The sequence below is a fragment of the Pygoscelis adeliae genome, unplaced genomic scaffold, assembly GCF_000699105.1.
Source record: "Pygoscelis adeliae isolate BGI_AS28 unplaced genomic scaffold, ASM69910v1 Scaffold67, whole genome shotgun sequence".
NCBI lineage: Eukaryota > Metazoa > Chordata > Aves > Sphenisciformes > Spheniscidae > Pygoscelis > Pygoscelis adeliae.
The window spans coordinates 6863254-6890422 of NW_008825271.1; the positions used below are offsets into that span (position 1 = coordinate 6863254).

At 36.7% G+C, this 27169-nt stretch overlaps 1 protein-coding gene across 1 annotated transcript in view; it reads right to left on the reverse strand.

Annotated features, from left to right (window-relative positions):
* The window catches only part of SUCLG2 (succinate-CoA ligase, GDP-forming, beta subunit), a 125733-nt gene that overhangs the window by 53101 nt on the left and 45463 nt on the right, over positions 1-27169 (reverse strand). Inside the window, exons 3-9 of the mRNA XM_009329850.1 lie at positions 20937-21036; positions 20722-20812; positions 14554-14706; positions 13496-13585; positions 11054-11150; positions 4981-5142; positions 3323-3465 (exon numbers count right to left, since the gene is read on the reverse strand). Of these exons, the coding sequence (XP_009328125.1) occupies positions 3323-3465; positions 4981-5142; positions 11054-11150; positions 13496-13585; positions 14554-14706; positions 20722-20812; positions 20937-21036 (836 nt within the window). The remainder of the gene's footprint in view (positions 1-3322; positions 3466-4980; positions 5143-11053; positions 11151-13495; positions 13586-14553; positions 14707-20721; positions 20813-20936; positions 21037-27169) is intronic.

Below are 27169 nucleotides of genomic sequence, written 5' to 3' on the forward strand. Positions count from 1 at the left end.
TGCAGTTGAACATTTCATTCTGGAAGATTTCTTCTCTTGCAATGTCCTTAACACTGCCAGTGCCATATTTCAGCGCAACTAAAAGACAGTGCTTCTCCATATTACAGCCCTGCAGACTGTTTGTTTGTTAGTTTAGCCATTCCTCAGAGGGTCAATGTTGTTTGGAGGCATTTACAACAATTAATTGCCCCTCAAGTTCCAAAGAGCAAATTTTTATCCTCTCAAACAAGGTGGGAATCAGGTTATAGGTTACAGGGAAATGACTGACCAGATACAAACTGTGTATGCTGCATTAGCCACAATGACTCTTGGGATTGAAGGCCTAAAGTTAAGAAAAGAGAGGATTCATTCAATTATTGTACTGCATATTAGTGAGCTAATGGACATGGCCTATGAGGAGAAGAAATAACAGACTTTTACTATCTTTTCTGAACAGAATGAAATAAAACATGAAATGTTTATTTTTTTAATAGCTAGCAATTTTATATTAATATTCATCTGCAGAGAAGAAAAACAAGGGCTTTGATGTTAGGCTGATATAACTGCCAGGGCTGCTACAGTCTCCTATTATGTACCGGGATATCAGGATATCTTCCCTAATCCTAATTTAATCTCATACATATTCTTCATCAGTTGCCGTTAAGAGAAGGTTTTCACCTGATGTCACGTGGAACTGAAACAGTATTGCTGATGGTCACAGTGACATAAAATAAAGGCAAAATCAGTCAAACTGAAAGGGCTAAGAAGATAAACAGTTCAGAAATGACTCACTTAAACCTGGCAAGCCTCTCAGGGATAAGAGCTGTGGTATGACTGGTCATGTGCAGGGCTAGGCTCAAAAGAACTAAAGTTAGTAACTCTAAAAAATGTGCGACAGCATTAAATCCCAATAAAAACACAATGTCTGTGGCCAACAATGCTGTCACTGACGTACATGCATCCAAGTTTGCTATGGGCTACATTCCCTGGAGCAGATAGCTTTCGGAAGCACCCTCTTTCCCCTGCACCATACCAAATAACAGTCTCTAGTGCAACTCTAAGCAGTCATCCTCCCTTTTTTTCCTGGAGTGCAATAAAGAGAACAAAAGGGAAATGCAATGGAGCTGTTCTGTGATTCTTCCTGTGAATGGAGAGAAGATCAGAAAAGGCATCCAAAAGGAAGAGAGGGGGCAACAAATTAATGAGGAATGAGTTGTGCTGCATTTAGGCTAAAGCATTATGCATCTTCAGCCAGTCAAAGCCAGGAATGTAACAGCTACAGCTGTGCATAGACACGAGCATAAATGACTATTTCAGGTCCTTTCCACGCTACCTTTTACTTTGCCCCACTGTCTCAATTAGCATAGCTTCACTAGCCCTGGTGCAAGCAGCTAGTGTTAAGCAGTGATATATAATCGGAAGATATAATAGAATAAGGATACATTTACAAGTCAAATACTGGGCATGCAGATGTTACATAGCTGAGAGCTACTGAAATGCCTTTTTGTTTTAAAATTGTTTAAACTCAGTAAGTTTCATCACCAAAATTAATATGTGCTGTTTGTGTTGTAGCAGACAGAAGAACCTATTTAGCATAGTGATAATCATCAGCTAAGTTGTCTATCTAAGACTTTACTGCACCTGCTTCTCCACCACTAACACAAGTTTCAGAAATAAATTACATCTGAGCCAAACCTTGATCATCATACGAAGCACGCATTGCAGAACAACTCAAACACAAACAAATCTTTATGTAATGTCCTGAGAATAGCTAAAACTCACACAAATGAAGACAAGCGTAAGTGTCTACTAGCATCAGACAATGAAGGAAACTATCAGGTTTTCTAGCATGAATCTCAAGTCCCATCCTGCTTCCCTTCTGCCCCAGACAAGATATCTTGCTTCTCTACTTCTCCAGGTCTGTGTTCTTGTAGGCATGTTAATGACTTGAAGCTTATAAGATCACTAAGTAGAAGGAGACAACCAGTTCTCTTCCTGCGCATCTTGGGAAGAACATGAACCTAGAGTTCTACAAACAAAAGGTCAGCATGACCCAGGTCTATGGGAGTGCAAAAAGATCCAGGAAGAATGTTTTAAATATTGCAGATGACTCTCTCTAGTACAGCTGAGCCATCAATGTACTACGTGCTTTAAAAACATGCAAGGAGACTTAGAACTGTAAAGAGCTTACAATATGAAGTTGACCTGTGCTTATTTTGTACTGCTAATCATCTTCCTGACTTTGCCTTGAAATTTTGCTGCAAACAATATCCATCTGCATTTGAAAAGTCACAACATTTTGTCACTTACTGCTGCACAGGGTATACAATTACAGTGATGTAATTTTCACAGGAAGGTGGTATTTAGAAGAGCTAATATCACAGACGCAATGAATACGAGGAAAATGGATGGAAGCACAGAAAAAGAGAGACAAAGGAGATAAAGCCAGATCCACAAAAAGAAGCAAAATGTTGAAATCAGGACTTCCGCAGAGATGCTTAGGTGCAGGAGATGGAAAAGATGATCCAAGCCCTTCGACAGATTTTCATTAGTAAAAAAATCTACAGCAACTTAAGTTCTAGCTACACACAGAAGCATAACTCTGCGTTGGCAGGGATGGTCAGCTGGCACTGCTCCAATGCCTACTCCTGATCAATATTCTCTCAGTAGATATTCTACTTCTGTCTGCAAAGAGGACCAATGACCTCAGCATGCTAACATGCATCTCTAGAGAACTTCTGCTCAATACACACAGACTGTCTTCTGTTGTCCAAAAAGAAAAGAGCAACTGCACCTCCATCTGCAAAAGGAAGTATTAGAACGTACCAGGCTACAATTCCAGCCTGCGAATGTTAATTAAACACAGACTATCCTACAGTGCAGAATCAGATATTTTAGAAGCCTCGAGCTTAAAAGAGTACAAATCAGCTTTAGAATTAGCTATTTGCTTAATTCCCATTTTTCTTCTCACCCTACTGTGGCACTACACTGTTAGGAATGCTATTTTAAAGTTTCTAAATCTCCTCACAAAATCCACTTTAGAAGCCAGATGTTCAAAGTTCAGCACTGCAACGCCCAGCATTACCACATCTGCATTTCTGTGTTGAACTGCCTTGAGAAAGTACCCATTCAAGACTGACCGGCAAACCTGAGTGCGGATCAGCAACTGAAAAGTCAGTCCAGCGGTTCACAGTGAAATCATTTTCCTCCCAGATCGCCCCTTTAGTAACTCATCCTCAGTGTTCACACCATTATCTGTATCTTTCAGCACACCATTCATAGTCCTGTAACACAGCTGTATTGCTGCACAGGGAAGCTTCTGGTGCAAAACCAACTTTTTTACCTTTGGATCAGCAGTCAGCAGCTTGAATGCTTGATATACTTGTGCTTCTTTCACACCTCCACCGAGATCCAAGAAGTTGGCTGGCTTTCCACCGTTCAAGGATATTATATCACACGTTGCCATTGCAAGTCCAGCTCCATTGACTGTAATTGTAAACATCAAGTGCTTATATTTCACATAGAAGTACGTAACATTTGGGAAAAGGCTTAAAACGTATCAGCACAACCACGTAACGTGGCTCAAAATGTTACATAAATGTTATTTCTAAATAGGTCAGTACCTATTCAAGGATATTCAATGCAACAAATAATTCAAAATCTGGTGCATACACACCAACATTTCGATTTCTCTTTACAACTGTATCAACTTTAGGACTTAGATGTGCACCTTCCCTTAAGCATGTATGAGCACTGGAATGCTAATTGTGGAAATGCAAAAACTTCTGATTTTAAAAAAAAGAAAGACAAAAACTTCTGGGAATAGTGTTCACATCACAAGACATGAAGGACAAATTGAGTCCTTAAGCTCCTCTCCCATCTGACAGCAGTAGATAATGCTTTGTATTACTGTAAAACAGATGACTAATTTTGGGGACAGATATCAGATGCTCCTGAAACTGCCTTTTATTTTGTGTTTACACCAGTCTAGAAGCATTCCCATGGGCACGAACATCCTCTAAGCTAGGAATAGTACATGTGAATTATTTGTCCGCAGTAAGTTGCTCCTGCTGGACAAAGTAAGGCTTCTGTGTCACCTGTAATTCAACAGCAATATCTAATACTGAAAAAAAAAAAAATACTGTAGTGTTGCCAATTATTGCTTGGGGGTTTTTTGGTTTGTTTTTTTGTTTTTGTTTTTTAAATTGAGATTAAAATCTCACTGTCACTTACTGAATCAACTGCAACACGTTATCAGTATCTTCTAGATTTGTGGTTAGAGTACACATCAAAACAATGTAAATACTGGACATTTACTAAAACCAGTCATTCCACCAAGCTGAGATAAAATGACTAATTCAATTAGAGTCATAATAAAATGTTTTACTGGCTAAAAGAATTTATACAAAGTGAAAATTATTTAAAGCATAGCTGACTTTTTTACTTATTTCTTCTAAACACAAGAGTATTCCTGTTCTACAGAAACTTCAGAAAAATAAGAAACTGGCAGTTTCCTTTTAACAACCAAGCAGCTTCTTTAGCAACTTTCCTTAAAGGCAAATGGAGCTCAATATCAATATGTAAACAGGAATACCATGTTCTTACACACACGCTTTTGCAGTGCCTTCTGAGTAACACAGTGTCATTTTTGAAAATTAACGATCAAATTTTGATGACTTTTCTTGTTTTGTTTTGATTACTGGAAAGACCAATTGCATCAGCTTAAGAATTCAGAACGTAGAAACCCCACAGGCTTCTCCCTTAGCCTGTCTTCTCTCTGACATCACACATGCCCTGCCTGTCCGCTGCTGTGGCCTTCATCACAGTTTCAACACAACTTTAGTTTCATTCCTGCAAGAACTTGCAGAAGGACAGACAACTTCAGCAAAACAGACTGAAATACTGTCAAGGGTGGATTGAATGTCAGAATGTAAACAAAGTCTATACACTGAACAAGTATGAATTTGTCTTCAAATGTCTTTTGGATTTATTCGTTCTTACCAAAGCAAGCAATATTTCCATCCAGTCCTATATATTTTAAGTCATATTTGGCAGCTTCGTTCTCTATAGGCTCATTTTCAGACTTGTCATCCATGGCAAATATTTCTTTTTGCCTAAATTCTGCATTGTCATCAAAGTTTATCTTGGCATCAAAACAAACAACTAAAGAAAAAATATAAAACAACATATAGGCATTTAGAGTTTACAGTTAGTCAGAGCTTCTGAAATATTACACCAATTACTACAGCAGGGAGGGGGAAAGGGCTGCTTAGGAGTGATGCTGCTTCCAGCATATGATCAGCTGAAGTTCTAGCATTGAGTCCAGTACAGAAGGGTAAGTTTTCCCCAAATCCTATATTGAGAAAAGGTACAGCAAGTGCCTCCACACTACACAATCATGTGCCTTTGTCAAGGGATGTTCTTCGACGTTTGCTTTAAACAAGATTCCCCAAAATTATGAAGGCAATTTTTATGATGTGGACAGGTGGTCTGCGGTAATTTCGTAAGAGACTCTACTTTCAGTGTTTTGAAAGTATGACAGATATAACAGGTAACAGGTTAGCAATCCAAAGCAATGTTTGATAACATGCACTCATTTATAGTTAAGCAATACAAAATGCTTTCCTTAGCCATATTTTTAATTTATAATGTCATTAGGTATACATAATTTCCCTAAAGATCTAAATTGAAACAACTTTAAGCCGGTGCATGTTAAAAATTATCAAAAGATGACTTTTAAACAAAGAAAATTTAAAAAGTAAATACAAAACTTCTCATCAATGTCAACATCCACTATGGCTGTAAAAACAAATTAAAAAGTAGCTAAACCTGACTATATTAAGTAACAGATACCAAAGACCAGCTAGTCGACATAATATTCACATAAAAACAAACAGTAAAAGAAATGCATATAGAGTGAACGGGTTATTTGCCTATTTACTGACTTATTATTTTTATGGGTTTGCATAGGCAAACACCTCATTAGATTAAAATGTTCTAAGTAAATATAAGACTATATGCTTATCATTTCACTATTCAAGTAATCTGATTTGTACTATATTCAGATTATAATTACTGACTGAATTATAATTGATTTCTCAACGCAAACCAGTCAGATTTAAGTGCCTTTAAATGCTGCATCCAGAAAAATCAAATAGTTTTTCTTTCTGCTGTGTTTTGATTCATACTGCCATCGAAACATACATGGTACATATGCACCTGCTCATGAGCACTGTACACGTCTCTGCAACTAGAGCCCAAGTACAATTAAAAAGACAATTTTTAGTCTTTGATATAGATACCCATCAATTAAAATAACTAATCACACAATCGTTTTTGGTGGATAAATACCTTTCTCTTTCTCTCTTTTTTTTTTTAAATATATAATTGCTTAACTACGCAAACAGCAAACAAAACATTTACACAAATAGGAGAGTCTCAGTTGTATGTCTTGATTTGCATTGGGTTTTCTTGTTTTGGATTTCTGATGTTGCTGGGGTTTTTGTGGTTTTCTAAATACATTTAATTGCTTAACTTAGGAGAAAATACCTATGCAAACAAAACATTTACACAAACAGGAGAGTCTCAATTGTATGTCTTGATTTGCATTGGGTTTTCTTGTTTTGGATTTCTGATGTTGCTGGGGTTTTTGTGGTTTTCTAAATACATTTGAATTGTAACCAATGCCAGATTAAATTAAAACAGGATCAAATTTAGTTTCAGTGACTGAAGTTTCAGAAAACTATTCATGAGTGTGTGCGTATAATAGATCTCTCTTGGACAAGTCTAGATCTTACCCGGTCAACCATCATGTGGGAATCTGCCAAAAGGAGAAATGTCTGAAGATCATAATATGCTTCCATTGTACTAGAGCTGCTTTAATTTTTTTTTAACAATTAACTAAGACCTGTACCATTTTTCTTCTTCAAGCTTTCAGTTCCTTAAATTGCTAAAACAACTCAAAGCTAGAGTAAAACTGCAGTTTCAGAGCTCTCTTTACCTTAGACATGAACATCCTCAATGTCACATTAATAGAATCTCATTTCTACAGAACATTCATCTTTAACAAAGGCCATGCTGTACAAAGTAGCAGGAAAAACACCTATTAATATTTATCAAACCATTTTCACCATCAAAAGCACAGTTACATGCATGATAGATTATACAAATGAAATTTTCTTCTAAACAAACATCAAAGAAAGCTCCAACACTTATATTCAGGGAGTATTTTTGTTGTTTTTGCTAGCAGTGTAGGATTTTTGTCATCTGCCAATTCAACAGCTTACACTGAGAGGAAACAAAACAAAAACACCCAAAGAAATTGGCAGTTACAGGCTTCTGACCCAATAGTGTTAACGAAGAATTTGCTACAAAATTAAACAAAAGGAAATATATACAACAGTGTATTTTCTTATGGAAATTCACACAAGTGAAAAACACAAAACACAACAAGAAATAAATCCATCTTAACTGTTACTTTGACAGGAATAATGGTCTTCATACAGAGACTTATATTTTATCATTAGAAATAACTGCATTAAGCTGCTCAAATGTTCTTCCATTTGTTTTATCTTTATTCTTCTGTAAGACATTTCCGATGGAAAAACTGCTAGCAAAAAAGAAATAAGCACAGGAAAACTTCTGTGTACGTCTGCTAGTAAGATGGCTTTCACAACTTGAAACCCACTCTGTTTCTGCTCCTCAGCTTCCTGAATGCGAAACACATGGGGAAAAACCTCAGAGAAAACAGCATAAAAACTCCTACCACCCCTCAAATTAAGTCCTGCTCACGAAATATGCACAGCCATTGCAGAAAAGCTAAGTTGGCAACTTATCCAAATCAGTTCATTTTTTTTCCACAGGGCTACCTCATAGTACTCCAGCATGGATGCAAAGTTAGTACCAACATGGTTCTTTGGGTCCTTTTAGGACCACCAGTTTTGTTTCCCCTCATTCCCAACTGTCCTCTCCTTCACCTGCCCCTACTCGTCTACTGATTCCTCTCCGTGTTGGTCCCCAGCCAAATACGTCCTCAGCACCTCAATGATGCCCCTATTCTGTTATCTGACAGCGCTGTCTCTGCCCTTCTCACTTCCTTTTCAGTGTCTATACACATCTACAGTGTCCACTCACTAATACTCAAGACATACTTAAAGGTCTTCCTTGCAGGATTACATGGCTAAGATGATGTAGGTACTGAACTGAGGATTTTGTCCTTTGCTCTGCCAAAATGGCAGAATAGTAAAGTGCTTCTATACAAGTCATCTGAGCTAGTTTTGAACCACCAAGTGTGAATACCAGAACAGCCTAGTCCTGGCAGAAAGAGCTCACCTCAAGCTCACTTCTCTGCCTGATAGAAGGCAATTGTCATAGATGTCCCAATTTCTGACATCTGACCGAGCATAAGGACTACTGGGTACCTTCCATACTGCCCTGTAGTTTTAAAACATCTTGGTCAATTATTCTACTAAAAAAATGATTTCAACAAGTTTTGAGGAAGGAAATTTTGTTTTTGCAGTATCAGTGGTCTTGAACCCACAAAATAAACCTGGTAAAGTACATCAGTCATAGCAGACAAACATACCAATGAATTTGTTTTGAAGTCAACATCATAATCCGCAGGAAAGTTCCAGCAGTTTTTGTTGCACCTATTTTAAAGGTCCCATTAATCTTCAAGAGGTCAAAAGTGTCATGTGTTGCACATTGCTAGAACTTGAAAAATTCAGACCATTCATTTTACAAGGTCCTATTTCATTGTTCTGCTTTAACTTCACTGTGCAACACAAAATGAAAATGTCCTTCTCACCTCATTCCCAACTGGTTTTAATAAGGCCAATGGATCTATTTAAATGGCGGGGAAAAACAACAGTCTATTGGGTTCTGAAGGCAAATTTTCCATCTCCATTTAAAATACAGCCTACAATAGAACTACATTGGTCAACAGCAGGGCTTTTTGTTTCTCTCCCCCAGTACACATTTCAGAAATTGCATAAGAACCAACGGAGCTAGAGTTAGTTGCTAAGAATTTGACTTACACTTATTAAGCTCAGTGAGGTTTACAATGCGGAAACTATTGATTCAATATGCACGTTATTGTAGTACTTCAAATGAGATGGAAATCTGAGCACACAGTGCTGCGAAAGATTCTCAAATAAAAAGAGTTAAAGCATTTGGTGGAAATCATTCTCACAAGGTAAACTCTGTCCAGAGAGCTGATGGATTTTGGTGGTAAGAACACCAAAAAAAACCAACCAAGAATGATTCGAACCCAACCAAGAGTAATTCGAAAAAGGTCAGGAAAAAAAGGTTTGAAAAGCAGAATGCATACTTTTAGGTCATAAATATGTTCTTCTAACTTAGTTTAACCTGAAATCAGCTCATTATGTAAAAAAATTGACTGGACATTTGATCATTATTATCATTGTCTCTGAATTATCCTCATATACTTTAATAGACAAGGTAATCTTTTTTGTATTTGTTTTTAAAATGTCACTTTACAATAGGGCATTTTAGTGTACCACAGCCCATTTTATAACAACGAGCAGTACTTTATAAGATGCGTTAATAAAATGGGGCAGGGCAGGATTTGTTTTACATCTTTCAGAGCTTTTTCAGACTACATGACCAGCAGAATTTTCCTTTTAAGCTGTGGACAATTCTCTGCCAATTCTTTTGCATTTGGTTTGCTAATAAAAATGGAAAAACAAGGTTGGACAATTGGAAGAGACTGCATAGTTTCTAGCCACAATTCAACTTTTGAATTCCTGACCAACTGAGCCAAAAATATGGATTTTTAGTGAAAAGCTGTTTACTTTACAAACTAGCTGCGGGCACATAAAAAGTATTCTTAAAATGCTAATTCTTTCAATTGGTACTCACTCCTATGAGGAGCTCATGGTCTTAACTGACATAGCAATTATCTTTTTCCAAAAGTTTCCAGCACCGCAATTAAGCAGCCACATTCCTAATGTCTGTTAAAATGGGAAAAAGCTTTCTCTTTCCATTTTCTAATTTCCACTTTAATCTACAGGCATATCTTATAAGTTGGTTAAAAACTGGAATTGTCTTTCTTGAGTATTCTTTATCAATGTTTGTCAAGAAACACCCACCAGCACTTCCCAATGCCAAAGGCTTCTCTCAAATCACAAAATGATACTGTAGGTAGGGCCTCTACTAGAAAGTCACTAGTGCTTGTGAACCGCAGCCTTTGACGCTGAAGTCTCAGCTAGCTCCCCCGAGCTCCACAACTTCTCACCTTTATCTATTTAAATTAAAGAGAAGAAATAAAAAGGGAGAGGGGGCATGAATACCATAAAATATTGGCATTAGGAATGAATGCAAGGGTAAAAATGGTCTGCCATCAAATGAAACAGCAAGGTGGTAACTATGATCCACTTCGATCGGCCCTACTCTATTTCAATATACCACAGGCATCTTTAGTTCCTCTTCTCTTTTGTTCAAGTTAATTGGACAAAAATGACAAATGGGAGGAAGGGTTTCAGCTGGAAAACCAACTACTACAATGACATGAAAGCTAACCCAGCTCCTTTTATTTACCCTATACCTTCTTAGCCCCGTATTCATGGTAGAAGCAGATCAATTACCCTTTTTCTTCCCAAAGGATGTAGCTAAGTGTCCATTCCAGCTGGAATTTCTCCTGTGCTTGAGTAGGTTGCAGAGTCATGCACTTATGATTTTAACTTACCTATATGTTTACAAACATAAAATAAGAAGTTTCTTTCCACACAATCTCAGGAATTCTAGCAACATTAACAAAAAAATATCCAAGACAAAACAAAACCAAGAAAAACCCAACTTTGTACAAAGAGCAGAAAATGTTGCTGTTTCCCACCAGGCATAACATGTAGAAGCCGATACTTCCAGTATTTCGATGAAATAACAAAAGGTATTGAAATGTAAAATCTGCCATGGGAATATTTATGAATGTTGCTTAAATTACATTACAAAATGAAATTAATGCAAAGCTGCTGCTACAACCTTCTATGCAATTTAATTTATAGTTTGCATAAATAAAGAACTATAATGCATTCATTTGTTTCCTTCAATTTCTTACCTTGCCCTTCTGGAGTTTCACCAAAGGGATTCACTTCAACCTGAGTGGCATCAATTTTCAAGAAGAGATTATACAGCTTCTTAATTTGATCTGCTGCCTAAATTTGATCAAGCGATTTACAATTACCACACAGAAAAATAAAAGTTAATGTTTTCAAGGCAAAGATAAACCATTATTGATTATTTTTAATGTATTAAATTGCACACTAGTTCTAGATAATTACTGCTTTTATTTCTGTTTTCTTAATCATATTTATATAGTATCTAAAATAGCTATAATGTAGCATTATGATACTGCATAACATTTAGTAAATGTGCATTTAAAGACTACATGAACTGGGGATTTTCTACAAAATAAACAGCACGATTACTATGACAAGTTTAATTTGAAAAGTGCCTAACAGTTCATAATGACATATTTGCTGGTATGCTGAGATCTAAGTTGCACTCATGTTCATCAGTCTAAATTCAGAAACCAAAAAGCAGTATGTGCACATTAGCGACTTTAGGAAAAAAAACCAACCAAACAAAAAACATTTCTCCTTCCTACATCAGTCTGAAATGTTTTCTTGAAGAAATTGTCAGAAGCATGCGTGTCTACTCTTTACAAGATACTCTTGCTCATTCCTTATTGTTCCTCACCATCTATCTCTGACTGGTTCTGTGGCCGAAAGTATTGTGACTGACTACTAACTTCCAAGTCTTTTGTTCTTACAACAGTCTTCCATTAATAGAACAATTTAAACAACAGCAACATTAACGTGCATAAAAAGAATCCCTTTGGTTCATTACACACTGACAACCTATTAGCTGAAATAAGTTTGCAGATGAAGAAGTACACTAATAAAGAAAACATCAAATTTGTTCCTTTGTTACTGATCAGCTAACTGAAGTACAGAAATCAAAAATATTTGGGACCTCTCCTAATAAGCAAAGTGAATGAGAATAAAAAAAAAAGAAGTCAGCTTTCTCCCACAACATCATTCATAAGAAAGAAAACATTACGACTATAAAGACTCAACCCCAATACTGCACTACATCAGGAAGAACGTGGTGAGGGATGTTCCTATCTCCCCCTACTCAGTGCTGACAAGGCAGCACCTGGAGTGCTGTATCCAGTTTTGGGACCAACATGTCAAAGACTCTTTAAAGAGTTACAGTTTGGAAGCAGCATACAAATTGCTTATGAAGTCTTCCCTTCTCAAAATTCATCAGCTGAAGCATTCTCATTGGTTTTGATTTTTAAAAAATTACCAGTTATAAATCTGCACCCACCAAGGCAGCAGTTTCCTTGGCATGGCCACTGTGGTTGACAAAGTATCTTAACACCACACGGGTAAGGCTATCAGTGACGCTAGGGAGGAAGTCCCACCGTGCAACCTCACGCTGATTCTTGGCAACCTGAAAAGCTGTTGTTGCCCCAGTACACTGCTGTAATTTTAACAGATCACCAGAATCGCTTAACTTTTATTAAGGGCTGCTCCATCTTTCAGCACCTCTCTGAATCAGGCAGCTTAATGTCAACATTCCTCTTTCTCAAGGTCTACGAGTACTGAGCCTCTTTGAGGCAAAGCATAAAATCCCAACCTAGAAATAGCAAATGTATAGGTAAATACTGGGATTTGTCTGAATAAAAACTATGTTCCTATGCTTCAGTAAATTCATTTGAGTTGATAGCGCGAGGAAAGAAATGCACTCACTGCAGCATTATTTAAATGTATTGTTGGAAAGTCCATATATTGCTGTTAATAATTAAGTACCAGAACTCTTCAAGGACTGAAAGATTCTACATAATCATTCCTCCTCATTAGATATACAGCTAAATCTTCAAATGTGTGTTAATCAACTTAATGATTATGCATTTGTTAATTGCACAGTTGGGATAGAAAATAATTAAAACTGCTGAATTAAAAATAAAGGAGTTCTACAAAAATGACAGTTTGATACTATAGAAGAAAAAAGGCAAAAGTAGCTTAAACAAGCTTTTTCTCTGCAAAATGATTCACAAAGGCAAAATATCTTGCATATTTATGTACACTGTGGAATTCCAATATATATATAAAAAAAAGATACTGAACAGACAACAAGCTGTCAGACTTTTGGTTTTGAGTTGAAGTTCGGGGGAAAAAAAAAAGGCTTCAATTGCACAGAGATACACTTTTACTTCTCTCCATATTAAGGGCCACATTTTCAAAAAAGCTCTACCCATGTAGTTCACTGAGCTCCAGTGGAATTCCAATGAACAGCATGTTGTCACCAATTGCTTCAATTGATGAAGGGACTTTCACTTTGGAACAATAAGGACCTTTTCAAATTGCTAAAGCCTGACGACAATTATATAGGTGCAATTTAATATTTAAAATATCAAAATGGTCCTGATCTAATGGACACGTAGGCTTTCATGTCTATTTGGAAAGCATTTATTCTATATCTGGGCTGTTACCTGCTGTTGCAAAGGTCCTTTGAAGCCCAAATTTTTTGCCATCTGCAATGCCTGACGATCCTTTATACCTTCCAAAATATCTATTTCCTCCTGTAACAATAACGTGCATAAATATAACTAAATAGTCAGTCTGAATGGAGATTTATAACTTCAAAAGGAAAACAGTATACATTTGCAAATTAGTAATTAATGCGTGGCTGTTTGCCAAAGTTCTCTGAGACTGAGGCTATAGCAGCTGCCTATAGGGTATGTTATAATTACCACACCAACTATGAAACAGTCCTTCCAAAAAATATATAATTCTTTAGGGTGGCATGCTGACAAGACAATGTGACACCAGTTTTCACTTTTAATTACTGTACAGATGGCGTTGACGAATATTTAGTCTGTTAATTTTTATGACATCTTCTGGAATATTTTCAAGGCAATGGTGTCACTGCCCAGTAACACTGTGAAGTTTATATAATTTTAAAATGCACATTAAATATTTTTACAATTTTTTGAATAATTATACTTGATTGTATCAATTATTTTCCCAGATGAATAGCTTGTCTACTCATTATCATGCCACAATAATAAATACTTAAATGTAGTCATCGTTAAGAAAGTAATTACAACAGTTGTATTTCAGATGCAAGAGTCATCCAGGTACAAAGAAATAATTAGCAACTCTGTCAATTAGAAAAAAACAACCACAGAAACAATAACCATAGTGGCACTGACCCACTTGTGAAAAAACTGTGTACCTTTCTGAAAGCGAAATTCACTCATTAAACATTTCAGATATTAAGTTTAACATATCATGTAACAGTCAGATTTAAGCTCTTTTTCTAAATTGAGCTGGAGACACAAACACTAACAAAATCAGATGTTAAACATGCTTCGTTCACCTACTAGATGACAGGTCTGATCCCCTATTTGGTGAAACACAATTTGTATGGTTCTTATTGTCTTCTCTCCATACACAGAAGAAGGAAAAATGGAAGGGGGCAGGGGGGGGAATATTCTTTTGGATAACTGACAAGGAAAATTTTTAGTCTAAAATATTATTGTAATACCTTAAAGATAAGTTCTGGGCTAGTAACTGCAACTTCTTCTATGTCAATACCACCCTGTGGACTGCCAACCATAACAGGTCCATTGCAGGCTCTGTCCATCAAAATTGCAAAGTATGTTTCCCTGGAAATATTCAATGCTTCTGCAACCATCACCTAAAAATGAATACAGGGAAGAAAAAACAGCGACAGTTCTGACTGGTCCATCTAGCTGGTGACACTTAATCTAAACATAGCTTTGCTTCCTTGAGATGTCAAGAGTAGTGAATGTCATAAAATCTTTTGCAATGTAAAAAGCAATTAAAAATTAACAGAACCAATGAGGGACAATATTTCCCTCTGCTGTGATCAAGCAGAGAACATTGTGGCTCATGTTTCCTGCTTTGCCTTAAAAGGCAGCAGTTTGATATTTGCTATCCTGAAAAGAAACGTTTGTTTCATTGCTTTTAAAGGATATTACAACCCAGTGATTTTTTTCCCCCCGAGAAATCCTCTCTCCCTAAATAAGACTCCCCTGATGCTGCTGTTCTCACTGGGGTATGTAACAAGCAGTGTAAACCAGGAACACCTAACTGTTGGGTTTTTTTCCCAAGAAGAGAATCGGAGCTGCTGCTGTGTCCATAAAGGGGACCTCCGTATTACCTTTTTATTCCCAAAAAGCACTTTAACATGCTGCCCCCAGAAAAACTTGAGTCACAAGGGACTACAGTCTTGCAAATCACATAGATGTAAGAGAGCCTATGTTGGCCTTCTGATGCATCGCATCAGTAGCCCCGTTCCTTACCAGTAAAGCCTCAGGCTTATGTTCTCTCCCTCATTCTGACAGAAGGCCATCCTACACTTAGAAGCTCAGCACTGAATTCCTGCCCTGCCTAAGTATTTCCTAAGGAAATGGGTTTACATATAATTCTGCCATGCAGCTGTTTACTTTCAGTTTAGAGAGACAAGCAGATGTGTAACCTTCAGATACTGGCACATTCTAGAAACATAAAAATTTATCTTTCCACAGAGCTAGTCATTTCTATTTCTTACTATAAGCTACAGAACCCTTTCGTACCAGTATCTGACAGATACCTCAGCACGCAACAAAAAAGATGATTCAAATCCTACATGATTGGAATCTACAAGAACTCACATTAAAATTGGGGGGTGAAATGGCCCATATAAATCCTTTGTTACTTTTTTTTCTCTCCTCCCAAAAATATGCCAAAGCCAAAGTCCTTTCCATTTCAGTATTACAAGAACTATAACTCCCTCTTCATCTGAGCTGTCATTTTTTGCAATAGTTTAACAATAGCTATTGAAGCAATTTCAGAGATTAAGTAGTTTTACACTTGGTAAAGGACTCACAAAACTGTTTTGATGCAAGAATACTAAATTCCCCCAAATACTCTTCATCTTAAAAAAAAACCCAAAAAACTGCATATGATCATTACTAATTGTTCCTTATGATCATAACAGGTGCCATAACCTCAGGTGCAAAGACTGTAGTTCTGCTCTGCACTACGGTTTTGCTTTTCAACCTGGAAGTTGAGCAGCCATCTCTGCCATTTAATTAGCACTATAGCTTCTCCTTCTGACAATCAACTACGTTCTTCCTTAGCAGAGCTACTATTTCCTACCTTTCAATGGAAGTAGTAGAAATCCGGAAAATCACTTCCCTAAGATTAATATAATTAAAAAGGATTAAGTGGCAATGTCTTTCTAATGTGGTCTGTTTACAAAGTGACAGCTTTGAACAATAATTGTAGACGAAGATCATCACTCTGAATGAAACATAAGGTGAAATTCATTCTATCAGCAGCTCAAACTCCTTAGATCTGAGAGGCGTGTATACACCTGCAGTTTTAAAACTCTGCCTACCCAGCAAGATGTGTTCCATCAAATAAGTATTCCTGGGGTTTTCACAGTTCAAGGACTATAAACAAGAAAGATGCACTATACTTTCAACCCAAGTCGCTTTTCTGATATTCTGCTCTGGAGTACATAAGAAAGAATGTACTTACCTTTTGCCAGGCTGTACGTCTTAACAGAATAGGAAAAAAAAAGTAAGAGACAAGGAATTAAATAAAGCCCTCTGTGCTCAGAATGGAAGGCAAGATGCTATTTCTTTATGGGTTTTTTGACTCTGAAGAAGCTTTCTTTATAGTAATTTTGTTTCCTTCTATTTTTATCTTGCTTTATTCATAGAACATAGGGTGATGTAAAGGAATAGTTCAACTAAGTGACTGTTCAAAAGCAAACTAAAGAAAACTAGGTTGAAGGAGACAACTAAGAATGTAGAAAACTACCGTACTACTTAAAAGCATCTGCCTATTTTTGGCTACTATAAAGGGATGCTAAAAGCCAACTTCACAAACACAGCTTGTCGGCTACCTGCCAAGATTTGTCAAATTAACAAGCAAAGTTATGGAAAAGCATCCTTGATTTGCTACTATTAGTCTTTTTACCTGCATGCATGTTTTCACCTTCTTACATATCCTGAATCAGTGTATCTGAAAAACGTGTGTCACTTGCTTTAGACATAGGTCAAATAAAACCAGCTGGTCCTACTGGATCTTGTCTGAGTTGTTTAGTTTCCAAAGCACTCAGGATCAGGGCCAGACTTAGGATGGGAATCCACTCAACAAGTCATGAGGAATACATTTGCAAGCACAGCAGGTGGAACTTACATTATTAAATCAGGTATCTTTTCAACTGCTACTTCCAACTCGAGTGATTATCCCCACTATTGCTAATTAACCATGTCAACATCAAATACTTCTCTGTCTTAATTCACGAAACTATTGAGAGTCTGTCTACTTCGTAGTAGGCAAACTTACTGTAGAGTAAAAATTGTCAGACTGTAAAACATCTCTCATTTCTCCCAACAAAAAAGTTACTTTCCTTCACCATCCTCCCTGTTTGATGCAGAGCAAAGCCAGCGAAATTGGTGTTCAAGGTCTTTAAATATTATTTGTTAAAGTCTACCTACCATTCACATGACAAAACTAATGCAAACACACTAATGAACAGTTAAGAGTACCGAGATTCAATCTACAGACTGTTGACTTTTCTCATATTTTGTCTGCTTTGCTTATGATAAAGAATGTGAAGCATCATTACCTGTTTACCACACCAGGTTTATATTTAAAATGTCCTGGGGAAAAAATCAGTTTTCTTTAAAACTTCCTGATAACTTTAAGCTTGCCTTCTTAAAAACAAATCATTACCTAAAAGTTTAAGTCACATGTAATTTCATGAGGGTAACTATAACAGCTCTTTTATATTGAATCAAATAGTCAAAATGTTAATTTTGTTATTGCTTGGAGAGAAAACACAGGTAGCAAATTCTCAGGTTGTCATGATAAGAGAAGACTGTCTTCTCAGATAACCAGGCTCTCCAAATTCCAAGATGCCATAAGAGGATTTTATGTAAACTCACAAAATAGCTTCCAAGTTACAAGAGAACTGAGGAGACTGCTATTTATTTAAGAAACATCAATCTAAAGAAGCACAAACTTGCTTTAAATTCTGTAGTAGGTGCACAGCTGAGAAAGAAAGCTGAAAACTCTACTTTCTGTTCCATAATTATTCTAATTGTAGAAAATTTCTATATTTTATTCCTTCCTTAAAAATGCACATAAAAGGTACGTGACTTCCACTCCCTGACTTGACACTGGCTCATTGTTTGCCTTGCAGAAAGTGACTTAATAACTATTTTCCTTCTGAAGGACGTTTATTACCTATTTTTTTTAAAAACATGAGTTCACTCGAACTTTCCAGAACACCAGAAAGTTTAAAACCCACAGAACCTAAAAACATGCCTTTTCTTTTCTTCGTGAACTGTGATTTTCTTTAAGTACATGTACACACACATATTCTTACATACACATACAGAGAGAACATGTGCCTTGAAATAGAACAAAAATGCCTGCTATTAATTCTCTACTTCCCCACTGCTCATAGCAAGCTCGAAGAGCCTGTCCAGCATTTTCTGTGCCTTGACTACCCACTGCATTAAATGACATTTTAGACATAGCTAAACTCATACTTTTAATCATATTACTGTAGTTTGCTCCTTGACTAAAATTTCAGTGTTTGACATTGTAGTCTTGACACTACACGCCTGAATGCCTCAACTCCTTTAACTACTTTGAAGATCCTAGAGTGAGCTAACTGTGGAAAACATAAATGCTTTTAAAAAACATTAATTTTTCTGGGAGATGGTCTTTTGATGACCTAGATGCATCATTTTAAACATGCTTTCTTCACTGGCTAACAAGCAATGGGGAAAACGTCAGCATACCATTGGCCAAACTGTTATATAAATATTTAAAATAGGGTATATGCTCTTACCATAAATTACCAAGAATAAAGACCTCAACACCAAAAATATCATAAAACATACTACTACTTTGTTACACCTGTATGTGATGAAGATATGAATTGGCCTAGGGCTTTTAAAAGCCAACTCTATAATCAGAATGGAAATCTATGACAAAAGATGATCAGCTTCTCCCAGTGAAAAGCACTACATCAGTTTATCATGCATCAGTATTAAAATACTTGCAAGCTGTGTCCTGAAAAGCTTCCAAGTAACTCTATAGCAAAGGAAAAATACACAGTTTATCAAGGCTATATACGTTCTTGTACCACCAAAATAAATATCTGAAGTTCAGTTGTGCAAGCTTCACCTTAAACTTCACATATGCCCTAGCTGCTTACTCTTGACCGCTGTTTATTCATACAAGCAACATGTGGATGGGGAGTAAAGCAATTACAAGTTAAATCTCCTATAGCTATTCTATACATGGTACAAAAGTCCATTTCAAAAAAAACCCAACACCTATACCTTTCTTTCCTTTCTATCAATTTTGAAGAAAATGAGAAGTTTCTTTTTCAGAACTGAGTATGTAAATGAATGAACAGACTTGCACTCAGACAAAAGAGTGAAATTTCCTGTATTGATGTATTCAAAGTAGGTCAACTAGGGCAAAAGAATAAAACCACAGAATTTGTAAAAGAAAGCTGCTTTTACAATACAAATTTTTCAAAGCAGAGTGCCTTGATATGGGAAATTTATATCCTTTTTTATATCCTTAGTATTATCACAGTCTGACAGACATGCCTTAATGGTAATACTGTTCCTTCTTTTTAATATCTAGTATTTCTTTTTAACAACAACTATGAGGAGCGATGGTAATCTGCTCTCCTTGCTCCCCAAGAGAAGAACTGCCGAGCACCTTCCTCCAGCCCTCATTAGACAGTATCTTTCCAGACAGGTGTTCCCCTTCTATGCTAATATACCAAGCCGTTCACAATATATTAAAAGCAAACTGCAGTTCTTTTCAGCTCATGCCAAATTATCTCCTGGCATCAAATACAGTGTGGCTCTTGACTGCATACCTGTATGAAGATCCTTGCTCAGTAAAACAAAGCAAGAGATGAAAATATATACAGTAGATAGGCAATTGCTAGGATTTGCTGACTTACAGAATTTTACTAAGATAAAGGAAAATCTTGCTGAAGGGCTATCTATGCTTCTCTTACTTAGGCCAATACAAAGCAATACATTTATGCTGAAGTAAATCTTGGCACCTTGCAGTATGCACCGTCATAGATAAATGAATTACCATATATTAGCTGAACCACTACCATGACCACATTTTACTCTGTATCTGCAACAAGTTAGGAAGAATCTACTTTCAGACACCTTTTTTTTTTTTTAAATTGAGATCACTCTCACGCAAAGTCATCTGTCCCTATCGTTAATAACAGGTGCCCAAAGCTGAGGGTGAATGAAATACAGATAATATTATTACTACAGGTAATCATGTATATGTTACTTCTCTGAGCAGAACATCAATAAGCATGTACAGTTAATGCTATATACAGTTATGCTAGCATTTAGTATGTATTTGATTAAGGATGAACCTATGACAAAGGATTCCCTTCAACACAGGTAGCAGAAATGAATTTATTTTTCCACCACTAGGTATGCTGAAATTGATAGACAAAACCACATACAGACAAAGAAAGAAAAAGTAACTTTTTCTTTCATCAACTAGATGCAATCAATCAGGCATTGGAGAAGGAATGAAAAAAATAAATCTATGTCATACACCCTGCATATTAATGCAAAATTGCAGCTGAACACAGTTCTCAACTTTCAAGAGGCAAAACTCTTACCTTTTTAACCGTCACACCATTCTTCGGAGTTTGCTTTGTTGACAGATTGTACCCAATCATCTGTTTAGCAAGCTGTTCAACAACCTTAGGGCTACAAAGGAAAAAGGTTAGTTTATTGAAAGATATTAAAAGAAACAGTCACATAGCTATTGTAAACAGCTTAAATATTACAACAGAAGCAATTTATTTATGCTTTTTCAATTTTAAAGACTTACTCTTTAGTTAGATGAACTCCTCCTTTCAATCCACTATTGAAAATACCCTTTCCTCTCCCTCCAGCCAGAATCTGTGCCTTCAGAACAATTTCCTTTGCCTCTGTAAAAGAAAAACACATTGCTCTTCTATCGTGTGTCATTTATCGAGCTTGTTAGTGTAAGGTTAAAAAGCATTTCCAGGTTAGACTCTTTAAAAACAATGAGAAGTTGTTCATAACTAGTGAGCGATAAAACAAGAGTCAATTCAGCCTTTTTACAAAGCAACCTTGCAAAAAAGAATTGTTCAAGGAAGTTAAAGGATAAACATACACTACTTATTAGCTGGATAAATACGTCATTAGGTAGATCAAAACCATGCTATTAATGCTACATGGCCTGCACATCAAACCATATAACCAGCATAGAGTTTGACAGCTTACATTCTGCCACGGTTTTTAAAACATGAATCAGATCATATTTTGTCTTAAATGCACAACAAACAAATGCTCATCAAGGAAAATAAATTCCATTCCTTGCTCTGAACACATGTAAGCAAAGCTATGGATGTGGTCCTAAACGAAGAAATCCCCATCTCCAAAGGGCAGGTAAGCGTAGAGCAAGGGCAGTAGCTGTGAAAACATGTCCATCTGTTTGTGAGGCATCACATGAATCTTCGGCAATGCAAGTGTAACAGTATCTTAGTAACAAGAAAGTGCAGCAAGACAGAGTGACAAAAGTAATTGCACCAAGAGCTACGTTCCAAACAGAAGCAATCCTGACATCTTTACAGAGTAAAACGGAGGGGAAAAGGGGAAAAGAAAAAAACCAACCAAACAAAAACATCACTCGTTGTCTCTGCAGATCCATGGACCATAGCAGCTTCTTGAACCATAAAGACCTGCCAGGTGCCTGTAAGATGTTTATTAATACTGAATACTGTCACCTTGCACATTTATCATAACACTGCCAGGTATTTTGCAAAAAAGTCTTGAGATCCTAATATTAACATACCATTAAGCAGTGCCTAGAAAAGGCTAACATTGTTATCCTTTTTTGAAGTCTGTGGAAATCTGCAATTTCAGTGATGTTTGGATTAGGTCACACCTTGAATCACAACATTCTATGCAAGTATCCAAGAAAACATGAGAATCTGTTGTTAAATTGACAAATTTACTGTTTAAGTCGCACAGAAGATATGGATACTTTCATTCAAACAAACGCAGGCTTTCTAGGCTTGTATTACATAAAAATATTTTACAGATGATTAAATACAAGTTTGGAGGTGTGGCAATTTTTGGTGCAGATCAGCTCTGGCAGAGCGCCATTTCAGAGTTCCAGTATAATAAACTTCAGCAACTAGAAAAAAAGTTGGATCTTAGGATAAATATTCTGAAATAAATATTCTATTTCCTGTATTAAGACAGAAATGCATTTTTAACACACCTGTTGGAGGTACTGTACTAAGAGATGTCTGATTTCCAAGCTTCTCAAAGCAAAATCCCTCCACATGTTTACCCATTCAGTAACATTTGACATGTATCATTCTGAACCTTAAAAGCATCCTCCTTGGAAATACTTCATGCATTCCAATGTATTCATGTTCTGGGCTCCCTATTATTCATGCCACTGCAAGGCAGATAACAAGAAAATTTAAATGCAACAAAAAGTTTTATATCAAGTGTTTCCTAAGCACAGAAATTATTAAGATGAACTAAAACTATGAATCACTTTCCAACCTGCAGAAGCAAACTCTAAAATCACAATAGCTGCTGTGATAAATAATCTAATATAGTATTGTTAATAGTTGCTGTAAGCATTTAATTAGATCGGTTTTAGGTGCCAACCATCCCGACAACATGAGTTTTGATTGTCAGTGATACGTGGTATCAATTATGTGAGTGATCATTACCCTCACTCCCAACCAGCACACTACACGAGTGCTGATTATCCTCATTTGGCTACAACAAATGAAGTTAGAGAAAGGAATTAATGCGTACATTTTTATAATCCACTAGAGGACTATAAAGGCAATACAATAACTTCAGAAAAAACAACTATCGAAAACATAAACAAACACACTAGAAAGTAAGCAAAACCATGTAAAGATTAGAGCTGAAGAACTAATCAATGGAGCAGCTCAGCAGAGCACAATACAGCAGGTTCTTCCTGCCCTGGGGGAAACCAACAGGAAGCAATTTAATTCGATAGTTATTTGCCCAAACTCTGTAAAATGAACTAAACCAGCCAGATCTTATTTTACAGTAACAAGGCTTGATCATTCAGTACTTACCAAGTTGATTCACTACTTAATGTCACCATTTTATTTAAAGAGCCAATTTCTAGAAATGCTCATACAAAGTTTTTATGCTATCTCCTGCCTGAATTTCCAAATTATGTTATGAAAGACTACCCCCCCCCCAAAAAAAAAAAAGTGGTTTTAGCTGGAATATATGAAGTAGTTCACCTTCACTTGTAGGCTCTAATATAAATAAATAAATTTTTTAAAAAAATCTAAAAAGCAGTATGCAAAGTCAATATTAAACCCATTAAAACCAAAACCCAAAAATTAACCAAAATTAATTTCCATTAGCACCCTTCCAAACTGCTGTAGTAACACTGGATAAATGTTTAAGCAGGGCTGCATAGTTACAAATACTGGATTTCAAGAGAACCTAGCACAAGTAACGTGTCTTTACACCACCATATAGTGCCACGTTTTCAACAGCACTGCAACTGGTAATTAAGGCTTCAATGAACTTCTGTTTATGTCCACTGACTGAAAAGCCTTTGTGTAAATTAAAAAAAAAAAAACCCAAACAAAAAACCCAACCAAACAAAAAAAACAAACCCAAATAACAAAACAGACTGCTTCTGAAGTGTGCATAGATTTTTTTTGTCACAGATCTAAAATTTTCTTTATCATTCAAAACAATACAAAACCAGACTGCTTTTAAGTGTCACTAATTTAGCAGCAAATAGCCGCAAACTGCTCCATGCAGATTAATGACAGATTTCTGGTAACAGCATGCGTTCTTAACTAATTATAACTTGAATACATTAATATCTCAGAATTAAGAGTTTATTCACTGGATCTTATATTTGTCTTCTTTTACATTAATCTACAGAAAAAGAGAGACACGAACATTTCCAAAGAGTCCTTTAAAAAATGGAGCAAAATACAGCTTGTCCCTAAGTCAGAAACCAATAAATAAGCAAGACCTTTACTCCTCAGAAATGTCCTCAGAGTTTAAAATTTCACAACTGTAGTTGGGTCTAACCACATTTCTAAAAAAATTAAATCTAACCACACAGGAAAAAAGCCTTAAGTATTTTTCTTTTAAATAAATTCAGATGTTTCAGCAGAACAGAATATAACACTCTGAGGGACAAGCATCCTCCACGTTGCATTCAACAATGTATCTCCTTCCCTTCAGCCGGCGCTGTGAATACAAATGGCAGTGATACTCCTTGCAATTGTAATAGGCTCAGTTCTATAATGAAAGCCTATTTAAAATCAATAAAATCAGTCCTGCTTTTGGGAGCTATGATTACTCTGGTCCACTGGTACTGCTTGCAGCAAAAATGAACAGCTTGTTCTCAGCCCACTGCTGTGTATATTTAAATACTGAATTCTTGATCATGAAACAATATACTGAGAACCATAGTTCTGCTAGTTATATGGTATGCTAATTTATTACCTGTGAACAACTTTCCATTATTATTGATATGACTGTGTAATTGCAAATTAGGCGTGTTAACAATTACATTAAAATGTGCTGTAGCTTATCAAAAATAAACTACTGTAAAGAACAGACAAAGTAAGACTGCGTGGTAATGGGCCTCACTCTTGCCTGTTTCTGAACAGAAGATTTTCTATCAGAGAGATTTTCTATCAGAGAGTACTCAGGACTACTTTGGCGAGACATTCTACACTACAGAATTAGAGCACGGGACTGAAAGGGAGGAGGTCTCACATGAAATCCTAATCACGTTTCTGTCTCACCATGCGACTTTCAGCAGTTTGGCTGGCTTCTCTACCTGCAAGGGCTCTGAAAATTAATTACCGTCTGCACCTCTTTTAAAAATGCAGAACCTGATTCCGTATTACATTAGTGTATTTCTACCCCAGCGTTAGGCAACTGATCACAGGAGGAGGGCTGACTCCAAACCCCGGCAGCACCATAAGTACTGCAGCAGAAGCAAAGCATCACTGGAAAATGCACTGATCTCTTCTCTTGTAATGAGCTTAGTACATGTTGCAAAATAGATGGAAGCAACTTAGTGTCATGGAGCAATGCAATGAAGACAAATTGAGGACATGCCAAATCAATGTCTTACAGAAGCACTGTCTCCTTACTGACCCAAACGTGAGCATAAACACTGAGTTTATAAACACACGAGAGCCATTTCCACAAAGGCAGCAGGCGTTAATGAGACTCCTCCGTCCCTCTGTACGCACAGGAGGACCCCAGCCCTGTGTGGTTAGGCAGCTATTAATTAATTTCAAGAACTTTGCTAGTCACCCTTCTTTGCCTAAAGTCATTAAGCTGTGCTTGATGAGCAGAACTCTTCGAGCACAGCCCCCTTCCCAAAGTCGTGGGAGAGCTAGATGGGGTACATGAATCTGCAACCAGCTCCAAACTCTCCACCTCTTAGAAGAGGCAGAGGCCAATCTAATGATGTATTGATCTGGTAAGACTCCTCTGAGCTTCCCTTCCCAAAGCAAGATTGTTCCCCCACTCTGCTTTATAATTTAGCTTTTGTAACATGGAAGTTGAGGAAAATAAGGCAGATGTTAAACATTTTCTGACAGCAATTATACTTCATTTTGGATAGCACAAGAACTACAAAGACGTCAACAAAACCCAGAACGCCTACGTGCCGCTCCTACTCCAGTTTCCTCATCAGCGTTGATGCAAAACCACAAATGCTCAAGTGATCTGTAAGGGTTCTACATAACCTCTCCCAAACTGCATATCTGCAGCTCAGAGCTTGTCTTCCAAAACACGGGGTTCCCCTTACAAGCCCTGAAAGGGTCAAGTTTGGGTTGGTTTGTGGTTTTTTTAACTACCTCTAGCTGATCCAACAGTAAGGAAACCTACTTTTTGGGGTCTCATCTGTCCTGTTCTATTGTTGTTACTTGTTTCTTTCTTGTTTTAATGCTACCACTACCACCTGACTTTCTAGCTTCCCTTTGGGAAAGACTGGCTATAATTATTTTTCCAAATTTCAACCATCCTGTTATACTGCTCAGGCAAGATCCTGTCAGGTGTGTATTACTTTTTAACAATACTCCTATCCAGAGACACTCTGGTACACTCCAGCACAAGAAAGAAGGGAGAAGAGTAAAAGCTACAAGGAAGATCATAATAAACATAATACAATTATAAAAAATGGTAATAAAGCCTAATTCCCCAATTCAACTCTGAATCTTATCTGAAATCTGAGACAGCCTTTCTGAAGGAGCAAGTATTGCTACCACTTCCACTGCTCCCCATCTTCTGAGTACTCCGGGGATGCAGCACCTGAGAGAGTTCCCATGCTCCGCCAGGTAAGCAGACTGAGGTGGGAAAAAGCAGCTGTCCACAAGAAGATACCTCCCACATCTACAAAACTACTGGTGTGCTTCAAGGTCTTTAGAATGACTTTAAACAATTGATTTTCCCCCCTTTAATTTTAATTTAAACTCCCTTCCTCCATTATTTTCATTCTTCTGCTCTGTAACACCAAAAAGAATTATGTTCTTACATGCCTAGTTTCTACAACCTTTGGTTTTCAGACTAGTTTAGAATTAAAGTTAAATAAATCATCCTTTTTATAACTCCATACTTTTGAATATATTGTATATTTATTGCTAGATTATAAGCCTCATTAAAATCTATAATGATAAATTAGTCAGTCTCTTGATTCTGTCACTACTGTTATTAATTGCTTTCATAACCATTACTACACACTTCACCGGTGATAAAAATTTTAAAGCTAGATAAAATCAGCTAAGCTAAAGCTCACTCTTAATATTGCACTCTCAAACCTTCTCAGAGTAAAAGTAATCAAGTATTCACACGTCCTACATTTAAGTTAAACCTGATAAATTACTTATACAGCAAACGGAGCCTCACTAGATCCAGCAGCACCACTACAATGCATGGACAAATATGCACATTAAGGCAGAGATCCAGAAAAATTGTTCTCACACTAAAATTGTTCATTGTATGTGCTTGTTTAAAACTCCATGGGATATCTTATTTCTGATA